General features: G+C 44.4%; 1 protein-coding gene across 1 annotated transcript; it reads left to right on the forward strand.

Annotated features, from left to right (window-relative positions):
* The first annotated feature begins 11,685 nt into the window (after nt 1–11,685).
* Nucleotides 11,686–12,919, forward strand: LOC143502111 (hatching enzyme 1.2-like). Its single transcript, XM_076995290.1, has 4 exons — nt 11,686–11,981; nt 12,087–12,227; nt 12,312–12,429; nt 12,532–12,919. Exons 1-4 carry the CDS (start codon nt 11,864–11,866, stop codon nt 12,917–12,919), a joined length of 765 nt encoding a protein of 254 aa, XP_076851405.1. The 5' UTR covers nt 11,686–11,863.
* Nucleotides 12,920–26,499: the final 13,580 nt, after the last annotated feature.

Below are 26,499 nucleotides of genomic sequence, written 5' to 3' on the forward strand. Positions count from 1 at the left end.
AAGGTGGACTATGGAATACCTTCCACTACTGCAAGAACGACAGAAGTGGCTCCACACTGAAATGAATTTCAAAATCAATGACATTGTGGTGCTGGTAGACCCAGCAGCACCTAGGAATTCTTGGCCCCTGGGTAGGGTGGTTAAGACCCTGCCTGGCCCCAAAGGTCTTGTGCGAAGCGTATTGGTGCAAACAAAGACCCACGTGCTGCAGAGACCCATCAGTAAGCTTTGCTTTCTTCTCGAAGGTGATGAAGCACCTTCAGAGAGGCTCTGATTGCACACTTGCAGTACTGACAAATCTAAATATTCCTGTGCGTGCTCTCACACCAGCCCATACACTTACACCTACGGACTTTCACAGGTGGCGCTACATGTACATTGGACTTGGACTTGATCAGTTACCTTTTTTAACTTTACTGAAATAAAAAACAAAAAAAGGGGGGGGGGGGGGGGACCCGAATGGAAACAAAATGTAAGACTAGCATTTCATTTGGTGTTTCTTGGTTTTTTATGGTTACCTTTGTGTATGGGCTAATGTATTGTGTATTAGGTTTTGGAACACCTGTATTGTATAGCCTTTATTGAGTACGTATGGCTCCCTTTCATTATGGTTTAGAATTGTCCTGCAGTAACAGTGACAATTAGGGGCCAGTGTGTTGGAGCCATATTTGTGAATTGTACATCATGCTGATGGTAACTTATAATACACATAAATTAGTGGTATACTTACCTGACATGTTTGCATTTTTATACGTTTCAGTCTGTCTATGCTTATCCTATTTTTATTTCTCTGTCTGTGAGTGCTTACTTGACTGCGTGTCGGGAACAACTTACCACCATCCTCATTGGCGTTAGACAGAAATCGCCACTACATATGCATTTTATACTTTTGGATTTAATTTCATATTTTGCAAATATGGATGTTTGTAGCATCCTTGGACAAGCCAGGGAAATGCCTACTTTTTATTTTGAACCGTTACTTATCAACAAATCATTCTAAGAAAAAATGGACAGAAATTGATTTTGCTTTTTGAAACAGATTATAACTAGTGGTGGGACTTTAACGCGTTAAATTCGATTAATTAATTACAGGAAAGTTAACGCACTAAAAAAAATTTACGCATTTTAACGCACGAGACACTTTTGCACCGTGGAATGTTTCTCAGTGCGCGAGTTCCGGGCATACAGATTATGGACACACAATAAGATCATGATGGAGATGACTGAAGAGGCTACGCCTGTGGATGGGAAATTTAAAAATATGAAACTTCCAGATGGAAGTACAAACAAAAATAGTGTTATTTACACTTTATGTAGGAAGGAGTTTGCTTATCACAGGAGCACTGTAACGCGTTACTCCGCCCCCCCCCTCATTTACTTACGTTTATTCGTCGGTTTTAGTGTTTTGCACCGCCTTGTTCCTGCCCTTGGTATTATGGGTCTCACCTGTACCTCATTGTTGTTTAAATAAGTGGGTATTTAAATCCTTAGTTAGGACACGGTCTTTGGCGATCGTTGTTTCATGCCCTCCGCGTTTCCAGGTTGTCCAGTGCCGTCTGTCCGTGCTCTAGATTTTAGTCGATTCACTTTAGTCTTCGTTTCAGTCTTTATCAGTCTGTTCTGTCTCTGGTTATTACAAGTTATGTTGTTATGGTTATTGTGTATTTGTCTCCTTCAGGGTTGGCCGTTGCCTTTGGGGAAACGTTGTTCTTCTAGTTCGCAACCCTGTTAGGTTTGGCCATTGTCCGTGTTTGTTCTTTTGATTTCCCTGTCTGTCAATGTTTTTATATTAAGGTTCATGTCCGCGTGTGTTCTAATTTTGAGTTACGTGGTCAAAGTCCTATGTAGCTGAAAACTTAGTTTCGTTTGTCTTTTCTAAATCTAGGTATTTACTCCCTTTCACACGCGAATTATCAAAGACTACTGACGTGGTTGTTTCTAATGTCTTGTTGATCTGGTCACCGTTTAAAGAGTTGTTACCGCCCATAATGTTATGTGGTTTATTTAAATACCTCGGTGATCTAGTTGTCACGTAAAGAGTGTTACTGCCCATGTTGCATGTGTTATGTACTGTCGGTGATCTAGTCGTCATGTAAAGAGTGTTACTGGCCATGTTACATGCATTATGTACTGCCTCGTTCATCAAGTCACCACGTTAAGAGATGTCATTGTTCTGTCTTAATATTGTTATATCTAGGTATTATAGTGAATTGATGTAACCCCAGTGTTTCGTGGTCTGTCCAGAATGCCTCGTCGGTCTCGTCACCGTGTCGGGAGTTTGTCAATTGGTCATCTGTCTTTGGATTCTAAATTAAATATACAGTCTACTGCAAATGCAACCCTGGTCTCTACGCGTTTGTGTCCTACTTTACCCAAGTCCGCAACAGAATCGTTACAGAACGATCGCCCTTTAAATGGACACAGCGAGAGACCCAACACTGATTTGACAGACAATCCGGTAATAAGTGCGCCATGCCTATTCTCTCGGCGTGACCCCCCTAAGATATATAATGGAGAGGGGACGGTTGAGGACTTTGTTTTTCAAAGTAGATTGTTTTTTCAATTTTTGTTATGTTCTCCTCCTCCGGAACATGTTAAAATTCAGTTTTTGTGCCAGTTTCTCACCGGAAAGGCGTTGGTTTGGGCTAAAAAGACACTCAGTACAAAATTGGATGAGAAGGGGACCGGGTTTTCTTTAGAGGACTTTTTTATTTTGATGTTTAAACGTTTTTCTCCATATCCAATGGTAGTGGGGGAGTTCAGGAATAGATCTTTCATGGCCAACACAGATGATCCACTCGTTCATGTTAAAAGTTTGATGACATTACGAAGAAAGATCGAGGCAGCTCTTCTGCCTGCTCCCTCAATACCAACCCAGTTCCTCCAGGAGGCTCCGCATACCGAAGCTACTACTCAGGCCTCCACGCTCCCTGGCGTCCCTCAGGCCTCCACGCTCCCTGGCGTCCCTCAGGCCTCCACGCTCCCTGGCGTCCCTCAGGCCTCCACGCTCCCTGGCGTCCCTCAGGCCTCCACGCTCCCTGGCGTCCCTCAGGCCTCCACGCTCCCTGGCGTCTCCTTGGCCCCGATGCCTCTGGACATTTCCTTGGCCACCAGGCCACTCTGTAATGTTCCTCTGGACGCGCCTGCTGATGACGCTCTCCCGGCGGCCGTGCTTACTGATGCTATGTCTCTGGCAGCAACGCCCTCTAGTGAGGTCATCATGACTGTTGCGTTTCCTAGCGACGCCACCCTGGTTGAAACACTCCCTGGCCCTCCTGTTATCACAGGGCCTCCTATACCTCCAGCTGTCTCCTCGGTAGCAATGCCCCCCGACAACGCTGTCTCTGGGCTGGTTTCGGCTCCGAGGGCTTTGGAGAGGCCTGCGCTGCATACACCTGCACTTCAGAGGGAGTTATCTGTCGCTCCCGCGACCCGGGAATGGTCGCTTCCGTCTTCTGCTCCCCAGTCTTCTGGATTACTCCCTGACCCTGTTACCCAGGAAGGATCTGCTGATAACACCGAGAGGTTCACCCAGACTGTCCCTTTGGATCTAGGAGATCAGAGTTCCATAGGCACAGAGACGAAACCGGCATCAGTGTTGAAGACAGTAACTGACTTCATTGCATGCATGGACTCTAAGACTATGCCTATGTTTTTGGCACCATCCCCTGGTTATGTACTTGTCCCTGTTTCTATTGTGTTGCCTCCTGTTGGAATGTTTAGTTCTAATGTTACAATGTGGGTTCCTCGTGTTGTTGTTAATTTGGTTCCAGTTCCTATGTCTGTTGTTCTTAGTGTGATTATGTCTGTGTTGGAATTGTCTTCTGCCCCTGGGTTTTTCTCTTCTGTTTCTCCTACTGTGCCCATTCCAACATGCCACCAGGGTTCTCCGCAACGGGTACCCTTGCCTCAGTCAATTTCCAGGGTTGCATCGGTCCCCTTAGTTCCTCCGCCTTCTGGGTCTTCCAATTACCCGTGCTCCGCTCGAGGTCCGGTTGTGTCTTCTGGTGTAGACGCTGGGCCTGATTGTGGATTCTCTACAGGGCCTTTTGTCTCTGGCTCTCTCAGTTTTGTGACCCCTGGTTCGGTTAGTCCTGATGATCTCGTCCCGTTGGTTGTTCCTGGCCCCGCCTCTGCCTGTTCCTCTCGTATGGGGTGGTCGTGTGTTGAGTCTGAGTCCGTGCCTACGTCTTCTCCTGGTTGTTCTGATTTTGTTCCCCTTTCTTCTGTTTCAGCTTCAGTGGCTCCGGTCGCATCACGTGCCTCCTCTTTAGGTTTTTCGGCTGCTACATTATCTTCAGGATTCCCGATTCGGCCTCCTTAGTTTCGGGAAATGGTTTTGGTTTGGATCGTGCGTGCCCCGGAGTGGCACGCGTAGGAGGGGGGTTCTGTAACGCGTTACTCCGCCCCCCCCCCTCATTTACTTACGTTTATTCGTCGGTTTTAGTGTTTTGCACTGCCTTGTTCCAGCCCTTGGTATTATGGGTCTCACCTGTACCTCATTGTTGTTTAAATAAGTGGGTATTTAAATCCTTAGTTAGGACACGGTCTTTGGCGATCGTTGTTTCATGCCCTCCGCGTTTCCAGGTTGTCCAGTGCCGTCTGTCCGTGCTCTAGATTTTAGTCGATTCACTTTAGTCTTCGTTTCAGTCTTTATCAGTCTGTTCTGTCTCTGGTTATGTTGTTATGGTTATCGTGTATTTGTCTCCTTCAGGGTTGGCCGTTGCCTTTGGGGAAACGTTGTTCTTCTAGTTCGCAACCCTGTTAGGTTTGGCCGTTGTCCGTGTTTGTTCTTTTGATTTCCCTGTCTGTCAATGTTTTTATATTAAGGTTCATGTCCGCGTGTGTTCTAATTTTGAGTTACGTGGTCAAAGTCCTATGTAGCTGAAAACTTAGTTTCGTTTGTCTTTTCTAAATCTAGGTATTTACTCCCTTTCACACGCGAATTATCAAAGACTACTGACGTGGTTGTTTCTAATGTCTTGTTGATCTGGTCACCGTTTAAAGAGTTGTTACCGCCCATAATGTTATGTGGTTTATTTAACACTAGAGCTCCTAGAGAAGCGAAAAATTTCACAGGGCTTGGTAGGGTCCATGTAGCCCACTCCCCTGCTGTGAAGGGATTAACGCCCATTGTCTTGGTAATGCGGTGGAAGCAGCTCACCCCCAGCTCATACGCCTGCCAAAGCACAAGCTGGCTCACCCCCAAGCTCATATGAACAAAACACCAAACGTGATACTTCACGAAAAAGTTTACAAGCAGACTGTATGTTACCGATACTGCAGAAAATTTGTAGACTCATGTTTCAAAAGTTACAATTCAATCGCACGTAGAGACGACAGTTTCTCTAATGAGTCCCGTCAAACAATAAAAATAAATAAAAATGTTTGAATCTTGCTCTTTGTATATTTCATATACTATACTATATAATATTTGTTGTAATCAAACACTTTCTGTTTCCGCGTTTGAATTCGCGTTTGAAAAGCTAAGAAATTATATGGCGCGATTAGCTTGATGCTAATGTTATATAGGAAATCCCATATCATTGCTAGCGAAAATTAGCATGGTCGCGTTGCATCACTGCATCACTGATAAATGTTGTGATCTAAACAGCAGGCTGGAAAAGGAGAGGAAAAGACAGGAAAACAAATTCATGTGCTCTCTATCTATCTATCTATCTATCTATCTATCTATCTATATATATTTGTGTTAGAAGCATTTGATAGAAGCATTTGTGTTTCTGCTTGTTTGTGATCTAAACAGCAGGCTTGAATCTTGCTCTTTGTACATTTCTCATACTATCTATCTATCTATCTATCTATCTATCTATCTATCTATCTATCTATCTATATTTGTGTTAGAAGCATTTGATAGAAGCATTTGTGTTTCTGCTTGTTTGTGATCTAAACAGCAGGCTTGAATCTTGCTCTTTGTACATTTCTTATACTATCTATCTATCTATCTATATTTGTGTTAGAAGCATTTGATAGAAGCATTTGTGTTTCTGCTTGTTTATGATCTAAACAGCAGGCTTGAATCTTGCTCTTTGTACATTTCTTATACTATCTATCTATCTATATTTGTGTTAGAAGCATTTGATAGAAGCATTTGTGTTTCTGCTTGTTTGTGATCTAAACAGCAGGCTTGAATCTTGCTCTTTGTACATTTCTTATACTATCTATCTATCTATATTTGTGTTAGAAGCATTTGATAGAAGCATTTGTGTTTCTGCTTGTTTGTGATCTAAACAGCAGGCTTGAATCTTGCTCTTTGTACATTTCTTATACTATCTATCTATCTATATTTGTGTTAGAAGCATTTGTGTTTCTGCTTGTTTGTGATCTGTGATCTCTGTGATCAGAGACTTTCTGGGTGAGGCTGCTGCCTCAGTCTTGCTCTGTGAATTAACATAATAAAGGGTGATGTTTGGCTTTGCTAATTGCTGGCAAGAAGGAGGGGTGATGTCCTCAGAATCCTGAATTCTCAGGAGCTCTAGTGTTAAATACCTCGGTGATCTAGTTGTCACGTAAAGAGTGTTACTGCCCATGTTGCATGTGTTATGTACTGTCGGTGATCTAGTCGTCATGTAAAGAGTGTTACTGGCCATGTTACATGCATTATGTACTGCCTCGTTCATCAAGTCACCACGTTAAGAGATGTCATTGTTCTGTCTTAATATTGTTATATCTAGGTATTATAGTGAATTGATGTAACCCCAGTGTTTCGTGGTCTGTCCAGAATGCCTCGTCGGTCTCGTCACCGTGTCGGGAGTTTGTCAATTGGTCATCTGTCTTTGGATTCTAAATTAAATATACAGTCTACTGCAAATGCAACCCTGGTCTCTACGCGTTTGTGTCCTACTTTACCCAAGTCCGCAACAGAATCGTTACAGAACGATCGCCCTTTAAATGGACACAGCGAGAGACCCAACACTGATTTGACAGACAATCCGGTAATAAGTGCGCCATGCCTATTCTCTCGGCGTGACCCCCCTAAGATATATAATGGAGAGGGGACGGTTGAGGACTTTGTTTTTCAAAGTAGATTGTTTTTTCAATTTTTGTTATGTTCTCCTCCTCCGGAACATGTTAAAATTCAGTTTTTGTGCCAGTTTCTCACCGGAAAGGCGTTGGTTTGGGCTAAAAAGACACTCAGTACAAAATTGGATGAGAAGGGGACCGGGTTTTCTTTAGAGGACTTTTTTATTTTGATGTTTAAACGTTTTTCTCCATATCCAATGGTAGTGGGGGAGTTCAGGAATAGATCTTTCATGGCCAACACAGATGATCCACTCGTTCATGTTAAAAGTTTGATGACATTACGAAGAAAGATCGAGGCAGCTCTTCTGCCTGCTCCCTCAATACCAACCCAGTTCCTCCAGGAGGCTCCGCATACCGAAGCTACTACTCAGGCCTCCACGCTCCCTGGCGTCCCTCAGGCCTCCACGCTCCCTGGCGTCCCTCAGGCCTCCACGCTCCCTGGCGTCCCTCAGGCCTCCACGCTCCCTGGCGTCCCTCAGGCCTCCACGCTCCCTGGCGTCCCTCAGGCCTCCACGCTCCCTGGCGTCCCTCAGGCCTCCACGCTCCCTGGCGTCCCTCAGGCCTCCACGCTCCCTGGCGTCTCCTTGGCCCCGATGCCTCTGGACATTTCCTTGGCCACCAGGCCACTCTGTAATGTTCCTCTGGACGCGCCTGCTGATGACGCTCTCCCGGCGGCCGTGCTTACTGATGCTATGTCTCTGGCAGCAACGCCCTCTAGTGAGGTCATCATGACTGTTGCGTTTCCTAGCGACGCCACCCTGGTTGAAACACTCCCTGGCCCTCCTGTTATCACAGGGCCTCCTATACCTCCAGCTGTCTCCTCGGTAGCAATGCCCCCCGACAACGCTGTCTCTGGGCTGGTTTCGGCTCCGAGGGCTTTGGAGAGGCCTGCGCTGCATACACCTGCACTTCAGAGGGAGTTATCTGTCGCTCCCGCGACCCGGGAATGGTCGCTTCCGTCTTCTGCTCCCCAGTCTTCTGGATTACTCCCTGACCCTGTTACCCAGGAAGGATCTGCTGATAACACCGAGAGGTTCACCCAGACTGTCCCTTTGGATCTAGGAGATCAGAGTTCCATAGGCACAGAGACGAAACCGGCATCAGTGTTGAAGACAGTAACTGACTTCATTGCATGCATGGACTCTAAGACTATGCCTATGTTTTTGGCACCATCCCCTGGTTATGTACTTGTCCCTGTTTCTATTGTGTTGCCTCCTGTTGGAATGTTTAGTTCTAATGTTACAATGTGGGTTCCTCGTGTTGTTGTTAATTTGGTTCCAGTTCCTATGTCTGTTGTTCTTAGTGTGATTATGTCTGTGTTGGAATTGTCTTCTGCCCCTGGGTTTTTCTCTTCTGTTTCTCCTACTGTGCCCATTCCAACATGCCACCAGGGTTCTCCGCAACGGGTACCCTTGCCTCAGTCAATTTCCAGGGTTGCATCGGTCCCCTTAGTTCCTCCGCCTTCTGGGTCTTCCAATTACCCGTGCTCCGCTCGAGGTCCGGTTGTGTCTTCTGGTGTAGACGCTGGGCCTGATTGTGGATTCTCTACAGGGCCTTTTGTCTCTGGCTCTCTCAGTTTTGTGACCCCTGGTTCGGTTAGTCCTGATGATCTCGTCCCGTTGGTTGTTCCTGGCCCCGCCTCTGCCTGTTCCTCTCGTATGGGGTGGTCGTGTGTTGAGTCTGAGTCCGTGCCTTCGTCTTCTCCTGGTTGTTCTGATTTTGTTCCCCTTTCTTCTGTTTCAGCTTCAGTGGCTCCGGTCGCATCACGTGCCTCCTCTTTAGGTTTTTCGGCTGCTACATTATCTTCAGGATTCCCGATTCGGCCTCCTTAGTTTCGGGAAATGGTTTTGGTTTGGATCGTGCGTGCCCCGGAGTGGCACGCGTAGGAGGGGGGTTCTGTAACGCGTTACTCCGCCCCCCCCCCTCATTTACTTACGTTTATTCGTCGGTTTTAGTGTTTTGCACTGCCTTGTTCCAGCCCTTGGTATTATGGGTCTCACCTGTACCTCATTGTTGTTTAAATAAGTGGGTATTTAAATCCTTAGTTAGGACACGGTCTTTGGCGATCGTTGTTTCATGCCCTCCGCGTTTCCAGGTTGTCCAGTGCCGTCTGTCCGTGCTCTAGATTTTAGTCGATTCACTTTAGTCTTCGTTTCAGTCTTTATCAGTCTGTTCTGTCTCTGGTTATGTTGTTATGGTTATCGTGTATTTGTCTCCTTCAGGGTTGGCCGTTGCCTTTGGGGAAACGTTGTTCTTCTAGTTCGCAACCCTGTTAGGTTTGGCCGTTGTCCGTGTTTGTTCTTTTGATTTCCCTGTCTGTCAATGTTTTTATATTAAGGTTCATGTCCGCGTGTGTTCTAATTTTGAGTTACGTGGTCAAAGTCCTATGTAGCTGAAAACTTAGTTTCGTTTGTCTTTTCTAAATCTAGGTATTTACTCCCTTTCACACGCGAATTATCAAAGACTACTGACGTGGTTGTTTCTAATGTCTTGTTGATCTGGTCACCGTTTAAAGAGTTGTTACCGCCCATAATGTTATGTGGTTTATTTAAATACCTCGGTGATCTAGTTGTCACGTAAAGAGTGTTACTGCCCATGTTGCATGTGTTATGTACTGTCGGTGATCTAGTCGTCATGTAAAGAGTGTTACTGGCCATGTTACATGCATTATGTACTGCCTCGTTCATCAAGTCACCACGTTAAGAGATGTCATTGTTCTGTCTTAATATTGTTATATCTAGGTATTATAGTGAATTGATGTAACCCCAGTGTTTCGTGGTCTGTCCAGAATGCCTCGTCGGTCTCGTCACCGTGTCGGGAGTTTGTCAATTGGTCATCTGTCTTTGGATTCTAAATTAAATATACAGTCTACTGCAAATGCAACCCTGGTCTCTACGCGTTTGTGTCCTACTTTACCCAAGTCCGCAACAGAATCGTTACAAGCACTTCCACCCTTCATTACCACCTCAACGCAAAACATGTTGCGGCTAAAGCTGGGCATACACTGTGCGATATTTTAAATCGTGTACTCAGCTCCAGCTCAAACTGTACGACTAAATCGCAGAGAGTCGGCTCGTGGAGCTGCTTCAACAGTGCGATACTCTCACGAGGAGCGATTTGAATTTCAAACATGTTTGATGTTCTTGCGACGCTGCGATTTCTGATCGGGAGTTGGTCGTGAGGTGTGAATCGTTCCTCGTTTACCTGTGTAAACTATACGATGCACGACACGCGATTGAGCTGAAACGAGTGAAAAATTGGCTGAAAATGGGCCAAAAATCGCACAGTGTACGCCCAGCTTAACGCGCAGGTCAGTAATGATAACTTAGCTGCTAAATGTATTCCTAGTACGATAGGGTGACCAAACGTCCGTAATTCACATCCTGTCCCGGGTTTTTTTTTAATTGAGGAAATGTCCTGGTTTTTAAAGTACCTTCATTGGACCATTAAGTCTGGATTAAACTTTCGCGAGTGGCCGTAGCGCGCGACTCCGCACGCGTTTATACATGACTCGTTACATTATTTGTGTTGTCCACTCCCTGTGGTCGAAGATAAATGCTTACAAGAAGCGCTGCGAATTGCGTCAACTGATGCAAGTTACGAACTACCGTCCAGGGGTGAGTATCCCAAAACGTTCTTAGCGCCAAGTACTTCTTAACCTCGTACGTAAGAACGAGGTTACGAAGTACATGGCGCTAAGAACGTTTTGGGAAACTCACCCCAGAAAGACAATGTCAAAGAAAATCCAGCAGCTGTATGATGAGGAAAGAATTAAAACAGGTTATTGTGAAGAGTGCCACAAATGTGGCTCTGACTGGGGATCACTGGACCTCTGTTAGCAACAAGAATTATCTTGGTGTGACAGCTCATATTATAGATGATGAATCTATAGATGATGAAGATCCAGTCATTTGCTTTGAGCATGCAGAAGACCACTTATAGGCACTATGGAGATCCCTGTGGCAGAGGCCTGGGAAATCAAAGAAAAATATACCATCTAAAATGGTATTAAAAAACATCTTCTGATTTATTCAATTCTTCCAATATCCTGAGCAAAACATTTTTGGTCAGAATTTCCAATGTTCTGAACTGTTTTCTGCACACTACACATATATTGGTCTGTGTAGTAGACTGGTGGAAAAATAAACAAGATGTTGAAGTTTATGATTATGTTCATTGATTCATTCATCAATCAAACTTAAATTAATATTTCTCATGTTAAATACTGAAATGCGATTAAAATGCAATTAATTTCGATTAATTAATTACAAAGCTTCCGATTAATTTGATAAATTTTTTAATCGCGTCCCACCCCTAATTATAACATTATATATGTACCTGAAGTGAAGACAAAAAATGTCAGCAAAATTTTAAGTTGCAATAGTTTTTCTTAAAATCTCCAACATGAAAAGCTTGACTGTTTGACTGCTTCTATGACACAATTCTTGAACTATCCTTTCCAACAGATCCTACAATAGTGATTAAACTGAAATGACAACAAAAACAGTCCAATGCACAGTGATAAACAAACTCTACAGATCATCCATTAGTGGAGATTAGCCAAACAAACTCAGCCGCAGACTGCAATTCATTGAGATATTTGACTAATGGGGAAGTTCCAAGTGTCCTCCCTTTGGTGATATACATTAGACAGTGGACACTAATGCCTAACATTAGTCCCAAACTGTCACACCTGTGTTTGTTTGTTCATGGGATTGTGGTCATATAAGTGTCCATGTGTATAAAAGGCCAGGATGGACAGTATTCAGACATTGAGCTAGAGTGTAGAAGCATCCAGATCATCTCCTCACACTGAAGCAACATGGAGCCCAGAGCCTCTCTCTACATTCTAGCCCTGCTGCTGGGTCTCTACCAGGCTCTCCCTCTCACAGAACCTCAGCATGTGGACATCATTTCACGCATTATCACCATCAACAATGGTCAGACAAGTTGCTGGTTGTTATCTTTTTATATTAACATTTTGTTTGAAGTTCCTGTTTGGTTTTTGCAACCCAAATTTCTTTTTGTTCCATGATTGTATGAAGGATCTAGTGAAGAGTTGGTGGAGGGAGACATACATTTGCCAAGAACCAGGAATGCTCTGGTCTGCCCGAGTAACAAATGCTTTTGGCAGAAGTCTTCAACAGGAGTAGTGCAGGTCCCTTATGTCGTGAGCAATGATTTCTGTAAGTAAAACCTCCAGATTCAGGTTCAGGTTTTACATTGATGTTGATGTTATTTCTTAATGTTTTTGCTTGGTTCTTTTTCAGCTTCTTCTGACCTGAATGTAATTACCAGTGCCATGGCATCCTTCCACAGCAAAACCTGCATTCGCTTTGTTCGCAGAACGGTTGAACCTGATTACATCAGCATTCAGAACCTAAATGGGTGAGAGCAGGGAACTATTTGAATTATTTTACTTCTGTTATTCCTGTTTTGTACACATTGCCAATTGCTTGATGTCTGTGACCAGGACAGTCTGTCTTTCAGGTGCTACTCTGCTATTGGCAAAACAGGTGGTTCTCAGGTGATCTCTCTCAGCACAAGCGGATGTGTGTACCATGGTATCGTTGAGCATGAGTTGAACCACGCGCTCGGTTTCTACCATGAGCATACCAGGAGCGACCGTGACAAATATGTCAGGATCAACTGGGAAAACATTGACCCATCAATGCAGTACAATTTTAACAAGGCGAACACCAACAACCTCAACACACCATATGACTACACCTCCGTGATGCACTATGGAAGAACTGCTTTCTCTGTTAACGACCAAGACACCATCACTCCTATTCCTGATGCATCAGTGGCGATAGGGCAGAGAGAGGAACTCTCCACCATTGATGTCAAGAGGATCAAAATTCTGTATAAGTGCTAAAATTGACATCATATAATGTACAATTTCTAACCAATACTTCCTCTGTAGCTCGACCTAGTGTGTAATCAAAAATGTAACAATGCAATTGTCCTGCATCATGTGACTGTACAATATGTACTAATGTCATATAATAAAAGACTTCAAAGCAAATTAATCATGTTCAATGGTATGTATTCAGAATGGTCTGAGCAGCAGTGCTGGGGGGCACAGCATGGCATTATACGTAGATGAATCACATTTTGCTCTGAGAGCTTTAATTATGAGTATGTGTGCCATATTTTTGTCAAAAGTGATTTTCACCCCAATCGAAATTTGTCCTCCGCATTTACCCATCTGTGAACTTAGAACACACACACACACACACAAAGTATTACTAGGGGGCTTTGTTGAACACGTGCCCAGAGCGGTTGGTAGCCCTAGCCCGCCGCTCTGGAACAGTTGGGGTTACGTGCCTTGCTAAAGGGCACCTCAGTCATGGCCTCAGGCCTGGGAAACCAACCCAGGACACTCTGGTCACAAGACCGGTTCCCTAACCACCAGAGCATGACCGCCCCCTATCTGATGATACTGAGTCTGATCTTATACTTATCATAACATATCATAAAGTAGCGTTGTAAATATATGGGTCCATGGGCTTAATGAGCAATCCAGAGGCAACAGTGGCAAGGAAAATATCCCAGGATTTAGGAAGAAACCTTGGGGGGACCAAGTCTCAAGAAGGAATCCATCCTCCATGGGGCATCCCAGTTTGAGATTGTAAGGTGAAAACCACATTAACAGTTCAAATACAGTACATGAGCTTGCCAATTACCATGTAGCTCGAACATGGTTTTTTAAAATGACAGTATTACCAAAAATGGACGGACTGGGGGTGAGAGCAATCGTATGTCATTCCAAACAAATATTCATCATCATCACAAAATTGAGTGAACGCTTATAGTGACTGGCAGACAATATCAACATCTCAGTTTTCTTGAACACTCTACGACTTGGGCATCCAGGCTCTGTATTTTACATATAAAAGGCTAAATGAGAGTTGTGTAAATAAGTCTTAAGCCTATATTGAATAATTGGGCTTGTAACTGAGCCTCAAATTGATGCTGTAAGGCTGTTTGATAAGTAAGAGGCTTCATAGGACAAAGATTTACAAATAGCTGTAATTGTAATAATTATATGTGGAGAGTACAGTCGACCACGTGGGTTATGATGTGAAATGAGTTGGACACTGTGAGATCAGACCATGCTTTTTGCAGCATTGGGTTCATGCAGTAGAACCTTTGTTTCATTGGAATTTAGAAGAAAAAAGTGAGTTGCTGTCCATTGTTTTATGTCCTTTATTCAGTCATTGTTGTTAATGTGGCATGGTCGTAAGTGGACCTTCAGTGCAATACCATCACGCCCACTGTAGGTGAGGCTTGGCGCCAAAGGGGGGCAATAAAAGGGAGCACACCGTGGTGTATTCACTTCCTGTCCGGGGACACGAAGGCCTTGCATGTTGTCTGGTATGTGAACGCCATGCCTGGAAGAACTGAGACTGTATTGGTGGCATTTCATTTATTCGCCATTCAACTGCAGGCCTGATAGTTTTCAGGCGCCACGCCGGAATTCCGGCGTACCGACATGTCCGCGAGAAAAAAACATATTTTATATATATTTTATATTAAAAATATTGACGGAAAAATCCGTCAAATCATAATAATAAACCACACACATGCGCGTGCTGTCTGTTTTGAGGCTGAAATATGATCCTCTCACTGGATCATCAGTGCTGGATGGATGACGGCGGTGTCATTTGATTGACTTGCGGGTCATTCCGCCTTCTGATTTTCGGACTTTACTTAAAAAAGCTACCTCCCTCCAGCCTTAAGTCCAGTTTGTTTTGGTCAGTTAATGTTTTCAACTTGATTGGTCGTGTCGAAGACATTAATGCATAAACATCATACAGGCGGTCCAGGGGTTACGAGGTTCCCGAGTTACGATTTTTCGTGGTTACTACACATCTCCCATTTACTGTATAAAGCCTCGTTTGGACCCAAGTGGTTCTGCATCGTAAACGGAACTTGGTGTTTGGTGTGCGTGGCGTCAGGATTAGTTAAACGCAGCTATGGATAAAGGTATTTGCCAAAAGGCTAGCTTTAGGATAGGATAACTGCATATAGTACGTTATTTACGTACAGTATGTACGTATGTTCCGATTTACACCAAAAATCGATTTACGACGGATCAACGTCGTAACCCGGGGACCGCCTGTATTTCAGACATTGGAAGAGCTTCAGAGGATAAATTCAGTATTTTATCTTTATTCTGATTAAGTTAAAATTTTATCAGAAATATAAGAAAGTGTTTTTTTTTTGAGCCGGTACAGGTGGTCAGACGATCTGGTTCATCTTGGCCGCCTTACGGCGTAAGGTGTAATACATGAACAAAAGCACAAAATGTATGTCCTAATAATCCAACACAAAATATTTATTAAATATTTTATATATTAAAACTAACTATAATCATAATACTTGTAATTCTTTTAAACTTTATTTGCATAATTTCTTTGAGTTGTCTGGTATCCTATAATTTACTAACAATAATGAATAAATAATTAATCATGCCTGTTTTTAACATATTGTGTCTAATTGTGTTAACAATCTTTAGGTTACAGCATTTTCTCAGAATATTAATAGAAATTTGTTTTTTTATTTCACGATAATAATTACCTGACATATTTATTCTTAATTAATTTAAAGATTAATTATTAAATATTCTAAATATGGTACCATTTCCTCCCCCGCTCATAAAAAGTTCAGGCTCAGGAATTTTTCCCACTATCACCGCTGCAACTGTGTTCTCAGAAAGTGATACGAGATTCAATTGCTTGCAGGGTTTTTCTCCCAACATCACGCTAACCATCTCTTTCGCAGCAGGTAAAATCAAACTTTCCCCAATCGTATGTGGCTTTCCAGACTTTGCTATAAGCTGCGCAACACGGTAGGAAGCTTCAACAGCTTTAGCATTATCGGTTCCAGAGCAAGCCAATTCAAGGGTCTTTTTCCTGCTTTGGTATTATTTAAGTTTGTTCTCAAAAAATTCCACAGGTTTAGATGCATACTCGCTGTGTTTAGTCTCCAAATGTCGCTGTAACTTGGTTGGCTTCAACGCTTCATTTGCCAAGACCTCCGAACACACAACGCACAGTAGTGGTAGTGGCTTGTTTTCTGTTCCTGTGCATGTGAAGGCTAGTGCTAGGTACTCACTACTGTATTTTCTTCTTTTCGATTCATGCTTGCTTTTCTCGGTTCTCTCAGTAAGAGATACAGTGGCTGCTTCACTTGTAGATGGTCCAGCTTCAGGGTCTTTTGTTGTCAAAGACCCTGTTTTTAACCATTTATCCATGATGTGTAGGCTACAGAAGACAACAGTTTCACTCAGATTGAAGTAGCTAACTAACTAACTAGTTAATCCACTAGCCAAACCAAACAATGAACTCAAACTAAACGCGTTTTCTGGAAGTATCTATTTATTGGAGAAAAAAAAGAATTTTGGCCTATGGCCCCCTTGCAGTATGTCTGCGGCCCACAGGTTGAAAACCACTGATCTAAAGCATTGCTTGTTAATGAAATGATTACCGTTCATAATCTATGCATGCTTTGCTTGACAGAAACCTGGACCCAACTAGACGACTATATGGCCCTAAACGAAGCTTCTCCCTCTGGCTACAGATATGTTCATAACCCCCTTCCAAATGGTCAAGGAGGTGGTGTCGCCAAAATATATGACTCCGATATAGGCATTTCTCAAAAATTCGGCTTCAAGTTTAATTCTTTTGAACATCTCATCCTCACTGTATCAAATATATCAAATTTAACAACCAACAAAGCGTCGCAGTCGTTTATGTTAATTACTATTTACCACCCCCCTGGTTCATACTCTGAGTTCTTACAGGAGTTTTCAGACTTCCTGTCTCATGTAGTGCTATCAGCCGATAAGGGGATTATAGTTGGTGATTTTAACATCCATTTCGAAAATCAATGTGACTCTTTTAGCATACATTTTCAAGCAATTCTTGATTCAATGGGTATCACTCAGAATGTGGTGGGTCCTACGCATAATTGTAGTCATACTTTAGAATTAGCAATTCTCCCTCAGCGTGAGACCATTTCTGACCACAGCCTCATAACATACGAGTTGTGTTTGACTAACGGTATTCATCTGCCGCCCCGCTACCAAATTAAATGACATATAACACCCAATACCATAGCCGCGCTCACTGATATTTTACCGGGTCTGACAAACATTGATCCACCTGTAGCTCTGGAAGGACTAGAGCGTTTCACCGAGCATGCCAAGACTTCCCTTCGTACAGCTTTAGACAAGGTTGCACCACTACGATATAAGAGAGCCACGGAGAGAAAAATTGTGCCATGGTACAATAAGCACACGCGTAATCTCAAACGAGCCACGCAGATCCTGGAGTGTAAATGGCAAAATTCAAAGTTAGAAGTGCATAGACTATCATGGAAAAGCAGCCTTATTGAATATAAGGATGCCCTTCATATGTCAAAATCCTCATACTTATCGGACTTAAAAACATAAAAACAATTCAGGACTCCTATTTAAAACTGTTTCCAGCCTCATGAGGAGTCATGAACATATCAATTCAGTAATCCCACTAGAGTGTAGCAGTAACAATTTTATGAAATTCTTTCATAAAAGATTGAATAAAATTAGGGAAAAATTAGTAGTGCTATCTCAGAGCCTGTGAACATGCCAATGCACATTGACAGCCGTCTGGGGGGTATTCCAAGAAGCGGGGTAATGTTGGAAAAAAGAAAATTAAAGGCTAATAACTTGATGTGTCAATTTAGTGTTTTTCAGGAAGACTGTGGGAAAGCAGGAGTAAGGAGGCCTCAGTGGCCTTGAGGAGAACAGAAGGGGCCTATTCAGTGCAGGATGTGTAGCAAGCAGTTTTTAGATAACCAGGCACACAGGCTGGGAGAAGAGGAGCAGGTGAATTTCCATGGAGAGCAGCCAGGATTGGGGAGTTATCGAAACTTAAGGACAGAGAGTATGAAAGAAAGGACATCGCCCAGCACAGGAGGCTTTTCGCTTGGACACTGCTGAGATCCACTTGGGTTAGGTAGATTCCTAGGCAACTAGCACCAGTGCACTGAAGAGTTTGTACCACGTATACTTCTATTATATTGCATTCAATTATATTCTATATAAATCATTTTAAAAGAACTTTTGTTGTCGAGACTTTGCTTGGACCACTCAGTCAAAAACCAGTCGGTTCATCGGGGCGGTGTTGGGGCCCGTCTGGGTCGGAGAAGAAAATTCCCAACAAATTGGTAGCAGAGGATGGTTTTTGGCTGGAGTCGAATTCTGCAATTAGGACAAGAGAGGAGGTCAATCCGTCCGTGAGGTGACTGAACTAAACCGCGCGGTCTGAAAAAAGGTAAGGAGCCATTCTCTCCTATTGGCTGATGTTACTACGTCATAGGCTAAATTAAAGTTCAGTCACTAAATGGTCGAGGCGAAATACTCTCTGTAAATTTAGTATTGAAATTGTATACGTGTTACAAACTCGATATATAGACAGGAGGATTGCCCTACGACTCATAAAGTCGGGAGGAGGACGCCCTGTAAACTGCAGTAAACGGTTGAAGAGTAGGCAGCCCACGTTCTAAAAAGAACCTTGGTTCTAAAAGAGAACGGTGGAGGACGTGCCCAGAGAAAGAGCAGGTAGCCCACGTTCTTAAAAGGAACTTTGGTTCTAAAAAAAGAACGGTGGAGGACGCGCTCAGGTGACGAGTAGGTAGCCCACGTTAAAAAAAAAGGGGGAACTGTTGTTCTAAAAAAAAAAAAAAGAGAACGGTGGAGGACGCGCTCGGTCACGGTTAAATGAAGCCGGTTTTGGGGGGCCCCCGTGTGTTTTGTTGAAATTGCGTGCGTGATTGGTGAAACTACAGCTGTATCTGTGTATGCGTGTTTGCAAAATTGCAGTGTTGGGTTGGTTTTCATGTACCGTGTGGTTTTATGTTGAATAAAGACCTGTATAAATTGTTTGAGCATACGTGCTATAATAAAACTTGAGAGCCTTTCATTGGGGGACTTACAAACCCACGCCCATAAATCCATGAGCCTCTTATGTGAGGACATTTGAACCCCTGAGTAAATTGCATGAGCCCCCAAGAAAGACGTTCATCATTGTGTACACAAGCACAAGAGAAACATTTCATAAGAGGTTAAAGTGTAAAACAAAAATTATCATATATCTTCATGCATGAAATTATAATTTGGTTTATGACGCTCCGTAAACGTACGATTTAAGTGCTGGAAGTGAAACTCGCGCGAGCTGTGTTGAGCTGGAGTTGTTTGGAGTGTGGAGATATTAACTTGTGTCTGTCTGCCCTTGGGGTGCGCGCTGGCGAGTTAAAGCGCTTGCGAACACGACGATAAAGTGATAAAGTTTACTGAATTAATTTGGGGGTATTAAAGTGCTAGTGAGTACAACGAAAAAGTTTTAAAATTTACTGAATCGAAGCAAAAGTAATTTGGAAGTAGTTTAAAAATCAGAGTTATATCATGGATAACATTAAGGGTTTGGAGGATTATTTGGTTGATACTATGGAGAAACGTGCTGTGCCGAGAATGAGGTCTGACACAGTGATGTATGTGAAAAAATGTTTTGAAAAGATGCGATCCGAAGGGTTGTGGCCAGACCCGGACGACCGTGGTGTGTATCAGGTTGATTGGGAGCACATCGAGAAGCATTGGGTCACACAGGTTAATAAAGAGAAAAAAAGATTAGAGGCTAGCGGAGCCCTAACTAAGCAAAAGCGTAAAATCCAGCTGGAAGAAGCTGAAACTTATTTGTCGTATGTGAGAACATTTCGGAAAATTTGTCAGAAGATTAATGATAAAGAACGAGTTGAAACCAAAAAGACAGAACTCCCTGTGCCCCCTCCCTATGCAGAAAAAGCGTGTGAACCCAGTGCTCCTCAATGTCCGCGTGCAGCGCTGATGGCGCCTGTGTCTGTGAGTGAAATGAGTGACGTTGGTGTGGACGGGGCTTCTGCACGTCCAAAATCAGTGAGAGAGCGTGAATGTGATGAGGGGAGACAAGTGGTAATGGAGGTTGTCAGTGATGTGGCTATGGACAAAATAGAGAGTAGACTAGCGAGGCTCGAAGACTGTGCGCGTGAGAAAACTGGAGAAACAGAGATAAGTGATGCATTGCAAAGAATTGAACAGCGAATGGATGAGAGTTTGAGTCTGAGTGCCCCCACCCGGTTCGAACAGACGTTGAACAGAGCAGAGAAAGTGGTCTGTGATGTGGAGAAAGCCATCAGGCAAGAAGAAGCTAAGTTGGAAAAAGAGCATGCGAGACAGCAAAAGAAATGCGCTGCGGATGATAAAAGGAGAAATAGAGGCGCACCTGACTGTAGAGATACATTGATTGTGACTGGTGAAAATTTAGAATGGGAAGCGGAGAATGACGAGGGTGGGGCGAACAGACGAGTGAAAACTCCCTCTTCAGAGGAGAGCGAGGTGGGAGATGAATGTATTAACCTGTCTGAATCCGAGGAATGGGTGAGAGTGCCCGCCTACTATGACAGGCACGGTGTAGTCACGCGATCAAAAGCCAAGAACATGTCGACCCCTGGTGGTCATTATCCGATAATGGCAGTGCCAGGGAGCAGTTACGCACACACATACGCTCCGTGGACACACAGAGATTTGCACACTATGATAGATAAATTACCCAATCCTAAAAAGGGCATTCAGTATTTCTTGTCTAAATTTGAACAGTACACGGCTGGGGACATGTTGGGTTTGGGAGACATAAGAACATTGTTTAAAGCCATGGGAGTTTTAAGTATGTTGTCTACAGCCGAGAAGGCGGCTGGAACAGAGCATCTGGCTGATGAGGCCCCGTTCGGTAGAATAAGAAGTGCTTTGTGGGGACAGCTGAGATTGCAAAATCAGGACACGTTTGACACGGCAGCCTTATCAGGGGTTAAACCTAAAGAAGATGAAGACCCGATGTCGTACTTAGATAGGTGCAAAGAAATCTGGCAAGCTAAAACTGGCGTTAGGCATGATAAATCAATCCCAGTGCGGGCTATGTACAGAGCAGCGGTCGTGGCGAGTTTATCTGAGGGAGTGCAAACGAAACTAAAAGATGTGGTCGCGCTGGATCAAAAGGAAGACAGTGAATGGGAAGCTGCAATTACACACCATATGAAGCGTGAGGCAGAGAAGGGCGGAAACACCGATAAGTTGATGAAAGATGCATTACTTAAATTGTTAAGGGAAAGGGACAATTCAAAGCCTAAAAAGCAATTAGTGTCAAAGGAAGACACTTCTGTACAGGTAGTGGCCGTAGAGCCGCCCGCGCAACCAGTGATGCAACCCATACAACCCATGATGCAACCTTATGTTATGCCACAACAGGTCAACAGCTGGGCGGTGCCACAACAGCCCGGTTACTACGCCCAGGCAGGCCCATACCGAGGCAGAGGCAGGTCCAAAGGTAGATTCAGGGGAGGCAGAGCAGGGAACTTCCAAACCACACAAAGCAACGGCTGTTTTGGTTGTGGCCAGATGGGCCACTGGGCAAGAGATTGTCCGATGACGCAGCAGCAGCAGCCAATGCTGTACCAGCAGCCGATGCAGCAACAGCCAGCATACCAGCAACCAATGCAGTATCAGCAGCAACAACCAGTACAGTATCAACAGCCAATACAGTACCAGCAACCCCAAAACGTAAATTACCAGCAGAAACCCGCACTCACACAAGGACAACAGGTTGTGCCTCCTGGCATGCAATACATGCCAGCGCCACCTGGTGGCCAATGAAGCTGCCCGATGTCCAGTTCCCCCACATGCAGTGAACCAGTTGTATGTCTATTGGTGGAGGGGGAGCCAGTGGAGTTCTTAGTCGACACGGGAGCCACCACGTCAGTCTTAACAGACAGGAAGTGGAAAGGCTACTTGTCGAAGATGTCACTATCCACTACTGGATTTCTGGGAAAAACTACACTGCAGCCACTGACTGTGCCCTTGAAGGTGTCAGTGGGCTCAGGCCCACAGGTCGAGCACACATTTTTGTTTTCAGAACAGTGCCCAATTAATTTGTTAGGTAGAGATTTGTTGTGTCAATTTTCAGCTATTATTGAATGCACACCGAGTGAAGGTAAATTAGCTGTCTCTGTCACCAACCACGATGAGCGCCTCAGAATACTTAATCAACAAGCAGCGGACGGCCCAGCTCACATTTACTGGGCCACATTACAACATCCTGAGGAACAAGCAACTGCTAAAAATTTGCTTTACACGTTTAATTTATGGAAACCATGGTTCCTGTCACTTCAGAGTATGACCCCACCAATAGACAGCACACACTGCACTTTTAATTACATCAGAGGGGAGGATGGGGTTTACGGACAGCTGTGGAATAACATTGAAGGTCAATTACAAAATATAAATTGTGAATCAATGATTTTTGGACCTGAAGGTGTGGCTGCACTAGTTGTGTTAACAGGAGAACAGATGACGTACTGGAGAAACCCGGACCAGCAGGATTCACTACCACATGTCTCGCTGTTGGTCTCGGCTGGACACGAACCTCGTGAGCTGGGCCCCATGCTGGCCACTGCCATGAAGGAACAGTTTCGCCCAACCTGTCTGCCAGGGGTAGAGGGTACGTCGGATGGTAAGTACTGGAGAGTCGCATGTGACACCAGTGACTTGGCGTACTTCTGTAACCAGCCCCTGACAGCCACACACGGCAGAGCACTGTTGGATCACCCCCAGGCCAAAGAACAACTAGAGACGGTCCCAGCCAACTTGTGGACCACGACAAAGGTAGATGTAGGATGTGCATCACACCACATGGCTCCTATTAGGTTAAAGCCAGGAGAAACAGTCGTTCATCAGCCACAGTACCGAATCAAGCCAGAAGCCATGGCAGGTATTACAGACACCATTGCAGATTTGATCAAAGTTGGAGTTCTGAAACCCACGACGTCACCGTGGAACACGCCCATACTACCTGTTAAAAAACCTGGAAAAGATGAGTATCGTATGGTGCATGATTTGAGGCGCATTAATGATGTCACTGTAACTGAGAACATACCAGTACCTGACCCCTATCGATCTTTGCAGAACCTAACGACTGAACACTGCAGCTTTTCATGCATAGATTTAGCTAATGCTTTCTTTTCTATACCAATTGATGAGAATGTGAAAGACATTTTTGCGTTTACCTTTAAAGGTCAACAGTACACATACAACAGGCTACCTCAAGGCTACAAAGACTCACCAGGCATCTTCAATCAATGTCTGTTGAAAGATCTGTCTAGATTAACTGACAATGATTTGATTGACTCTAACACCGTACTAATACAGTTCGTGGACGATTTGTTAATAGCTAGTACTTCACCCGATAAGTGCCTTAGAGACACCATAACCATTCTAACCTTGTTAGCTGAATTAGGTTACAAAGTGAACAAGTCAAAACTCCAGGTGGCCAGGCCGATGGTCACCTTTCTGGGGAGAAACATCTCACACAAAGGTCACACCCTGACTCCAAATCAGAGACAGTCAATACTGTCATTTCCAAAGCCCACTACAGTGTCCCAAATGATGTCATTTTTAGGCCTGACAGGCTACTGCCGCAACTACATACCTAACTACAGTGATTTAGCTCACAGCCTCAGAAAACTCGCAGTGTCAAAAGGTCTGAGTAACGGGAAGGTGGAGCTTGACTGGACGGTTGAGGCAGAGAGGGATTTTATAACTCTAAAACAAGCACTTGCTAGCGCTACTGAATTAGCAGCACCAGACTACACACAACCTTTTCATTTAAATGTTTCTGTAAGAGACAATCATGTTCATGCTTGTCTCTTTCAGAAGGGGGAGAGTGAAGGAAGGAACATTTTATTTTTTCACAGTTCCAAATTAGATCAACCAGTGATAGGAACAGGACCATGCACAACATACATGGCAGGACTCACCACAGCGATAGAGAAGACAGCACACTTGGTAATGTGTCACCCACTAATAGTCAGCACCAATCACGGAGTAATGGCGTTCATAAACTCACAAGCCTTTTCTTTGTCAAGAGCACGACAGAACAAGATAAAAGCCATACTCACACAGCCACACATCACGTACAACACTGCGTCAAAACTTGTGAATCTGACTGATAACATTGAAGTAGCCGAAGATGCGACACCACATGACTGCGCTGACGCCACAGAAAGATACATTCAGCTCAGACCAGAACTGCACAAGGTCAGAATTACTAAACCAGGAGCATGGGAACTCTGTTCAGATGGGAGTTGTTGGAGACAAGGTAACGAACTGAAGGCCTCTTACGCTGTGGTACAAGCATGTGGGGAAGAGTGGGAGGAGGTGGAATCAGGAGTGGTTCCACAACCAGCTTCAGCTCAGCTGGCAGAAATGGTCGCACTCACTAGAGCACTGGAACACGCGTCAGGTCAGATTGTGAACATTTACACAGATTCAGCATACGTGCACGGGGTCATCCACCATGAACTAGTCAGGTGGATGGATAATGGGTACACTAACGCCACGGGACAGCCAATCAAACATTTGAGAGCAGTACATGAGTTGAGTGAAGCTATCATGTTACCCAAAGAAGTGGCTGTGATAAAGGTAAGAGGACATCGGGGTAATGACAGTTTTGTTTCTAGAGGTAATGAAGCTGCTGACAGAGCAGCCAAAGCTGCTGGAGGGTACAACCCACAGAGCTTGTTGTTGCTGGAAACTCATAACATGCCTGAGTTGACGGAGAGCCACCTGGCACAGATCCAAGAACAAGCCACGGTCTATGAGAAGCAATTGTGGATAGACCGGGGAGCCACAGTCACTAAAGGACTCTGGAGGAGTCCAGAAGGGAGAGTAGTTTTGCCCTTAGAGAAGATGAAATTGATACTATGCGAAGCACATGGGCCTACTCACTCCGGAGTGTCGGCCATGGTGACCAAATTAGAATGTTTATGGTGGCATCCATACCTCAGAGACCACGTGAAGCAATACGTGAGCGAATGCGATATCTGTCAGTCATACAATGTGAAGAAACCATACCGGGTGAGAATTGGAGGATACCCAGTGCCCACGGGGCCATTTGAGGAGATTGTGATCGATTACACAGACATGGGGCCAGACAACAGGGTAAGGGGGTACAGGTACCTGCTGGTCATGGTAGACAGATTCACCAAGTGGGTAGAAGCTATACCCACCAAAAAGGAAGATTCAAAATCAGTCATAAAATGGTTGCAAAATGAGTTGATTCCCAGGTACGGCCTACCAAAAGTGATTAGGAGTGACAATGGGTCCCACTTTGATAACAAACACTTGGCAGAAGTAGAACAAAAGCTGGGCCTAACCCACAAGTTTGGCACTGTCTACCACCCACAGTCACAGGGGTTGGTGGAAAGAGCCAACCAGACCATTAAGACTAAACTGGCCAAGGTGTGCGCAGCAGGAGACATGGACTGGGTTCAGGCGCTGCCACTAGTGTTGATGTCCATGAGAGCGACCCCCACGGGAGAATACAATCTCTCACCACACCAGCTCATGACAGGACGACCCATGCCAGGGTGCCCTCGACCAAGGATTGAGGGACCAGCTTTGGAAATCCAGGAACAGGAGATGTCAGAGTACATGAGAGAATTAACCAAGTTGCTTTGTGAAATCAATAAGTCTGTTCAACAGGAAAAAGGAGAAGAAGACCTGGAATCACCCAAGGTGAAGGTGAAGCCAGGGGATTGGGTAAGGATCAAGGTGCACAAGAGGAAGTGGAACGAGCCACGGTGGACAGGCCCGTGGGAGGTCGAAGGTGCCAACGAGCACTCAGTGAAAGTGAGGAAAGACAAAGGTAAGACTTGGTACCACATTTCACACTGTGTTGCAGCAAAAGAACCAACAAGAACCACAGGAGAGATCAAGACACACCTGGAGGAGACAGGAGAAGCCCCAGGGAAGGAGTTAGTGGTGAGTACCGACCCCAGTGTAGCTTTTTACAGAGAATACATCACAGCCGAGGACTGGTGGGAGGAAGGTGAAGGAGACCTGTTGGAGACTGACTGTGAGGCTATAGCACACTGTGTGAGCGCGGACCTGAACCTGGGAGCTGGAGTGGCTCTGCAGATCAGACAAGCGTTTGGCACTACAGGTATAGCCAAGGTGCCCATAGGCAAGTGTGCCACACAAACCACACAGACACACATTATATTCCATTTAGTGACCAAAAGATACTACAGGGAGAAGCCAGAATTAGGAGATCTGATTTCAAGCATACAACACCTGGCCACATTGTTAATATCATTGAACATTAACGCTCTAGCCATACCAAAGCTGGGTTGTGGACTAGACGGATTAGACTGGAGGACTGTGAAACCAATCATTAAAACTTTACTTAAACCAACCGGTACCAAGGTGGTGGTGCACCATCTTCCATCCTAGGATGGAACTGTGGGAAATAAGAGACATGTTGTCGGGACGTGTCGGACGTCCAGATGAGGCTCAGTACCAACAATATGTTAGAGTAGGGAGAT

Source organism: Brachyhypopomus gauderio, unplaced genomic scaffold (assembly GCF_052324685.1).
Source record: "Brachyhypopomus gauderio isolate BG-103 unplaced genomic scaffold, BGAUD_0.2 sc190, whole genome shotgun sequence".
NCBI lineage: Eukaryota > Metazoa > Chordata > Actinopteri > Gymnotiformes > Hypopomidae > Brachyhypopomus > Brachyhypopomus gauderio.

What these genes read in the sequence shown, in the direction of transcription:
- LOC143502111 (XM_076995290.1), top strand. Translation starts at nt 11,864, where the DNA reads ATGGAGCCCAGAGCCTCTCTCTACATTCTAGCCCTGCTGCTGGGTCTC. An exon ending in CATTATCACCATCAACAATG is followed by an intron (nt 11,982 to 12,086) that starts GTCAGACAAGTT and finishes GATTGTATGAAG; the next exon opens with GATCTAGTGAAGAGTTGGTG. An exon ending in AGCATTCAGAACCTAAATGG is followed by an intron (nt 12,430 to 12,531) that starts GTGAGAGCAGGG and finishes TCTGTCTTTCAG; the next exon opens with GTGCTACTCTGCTATTGGCA.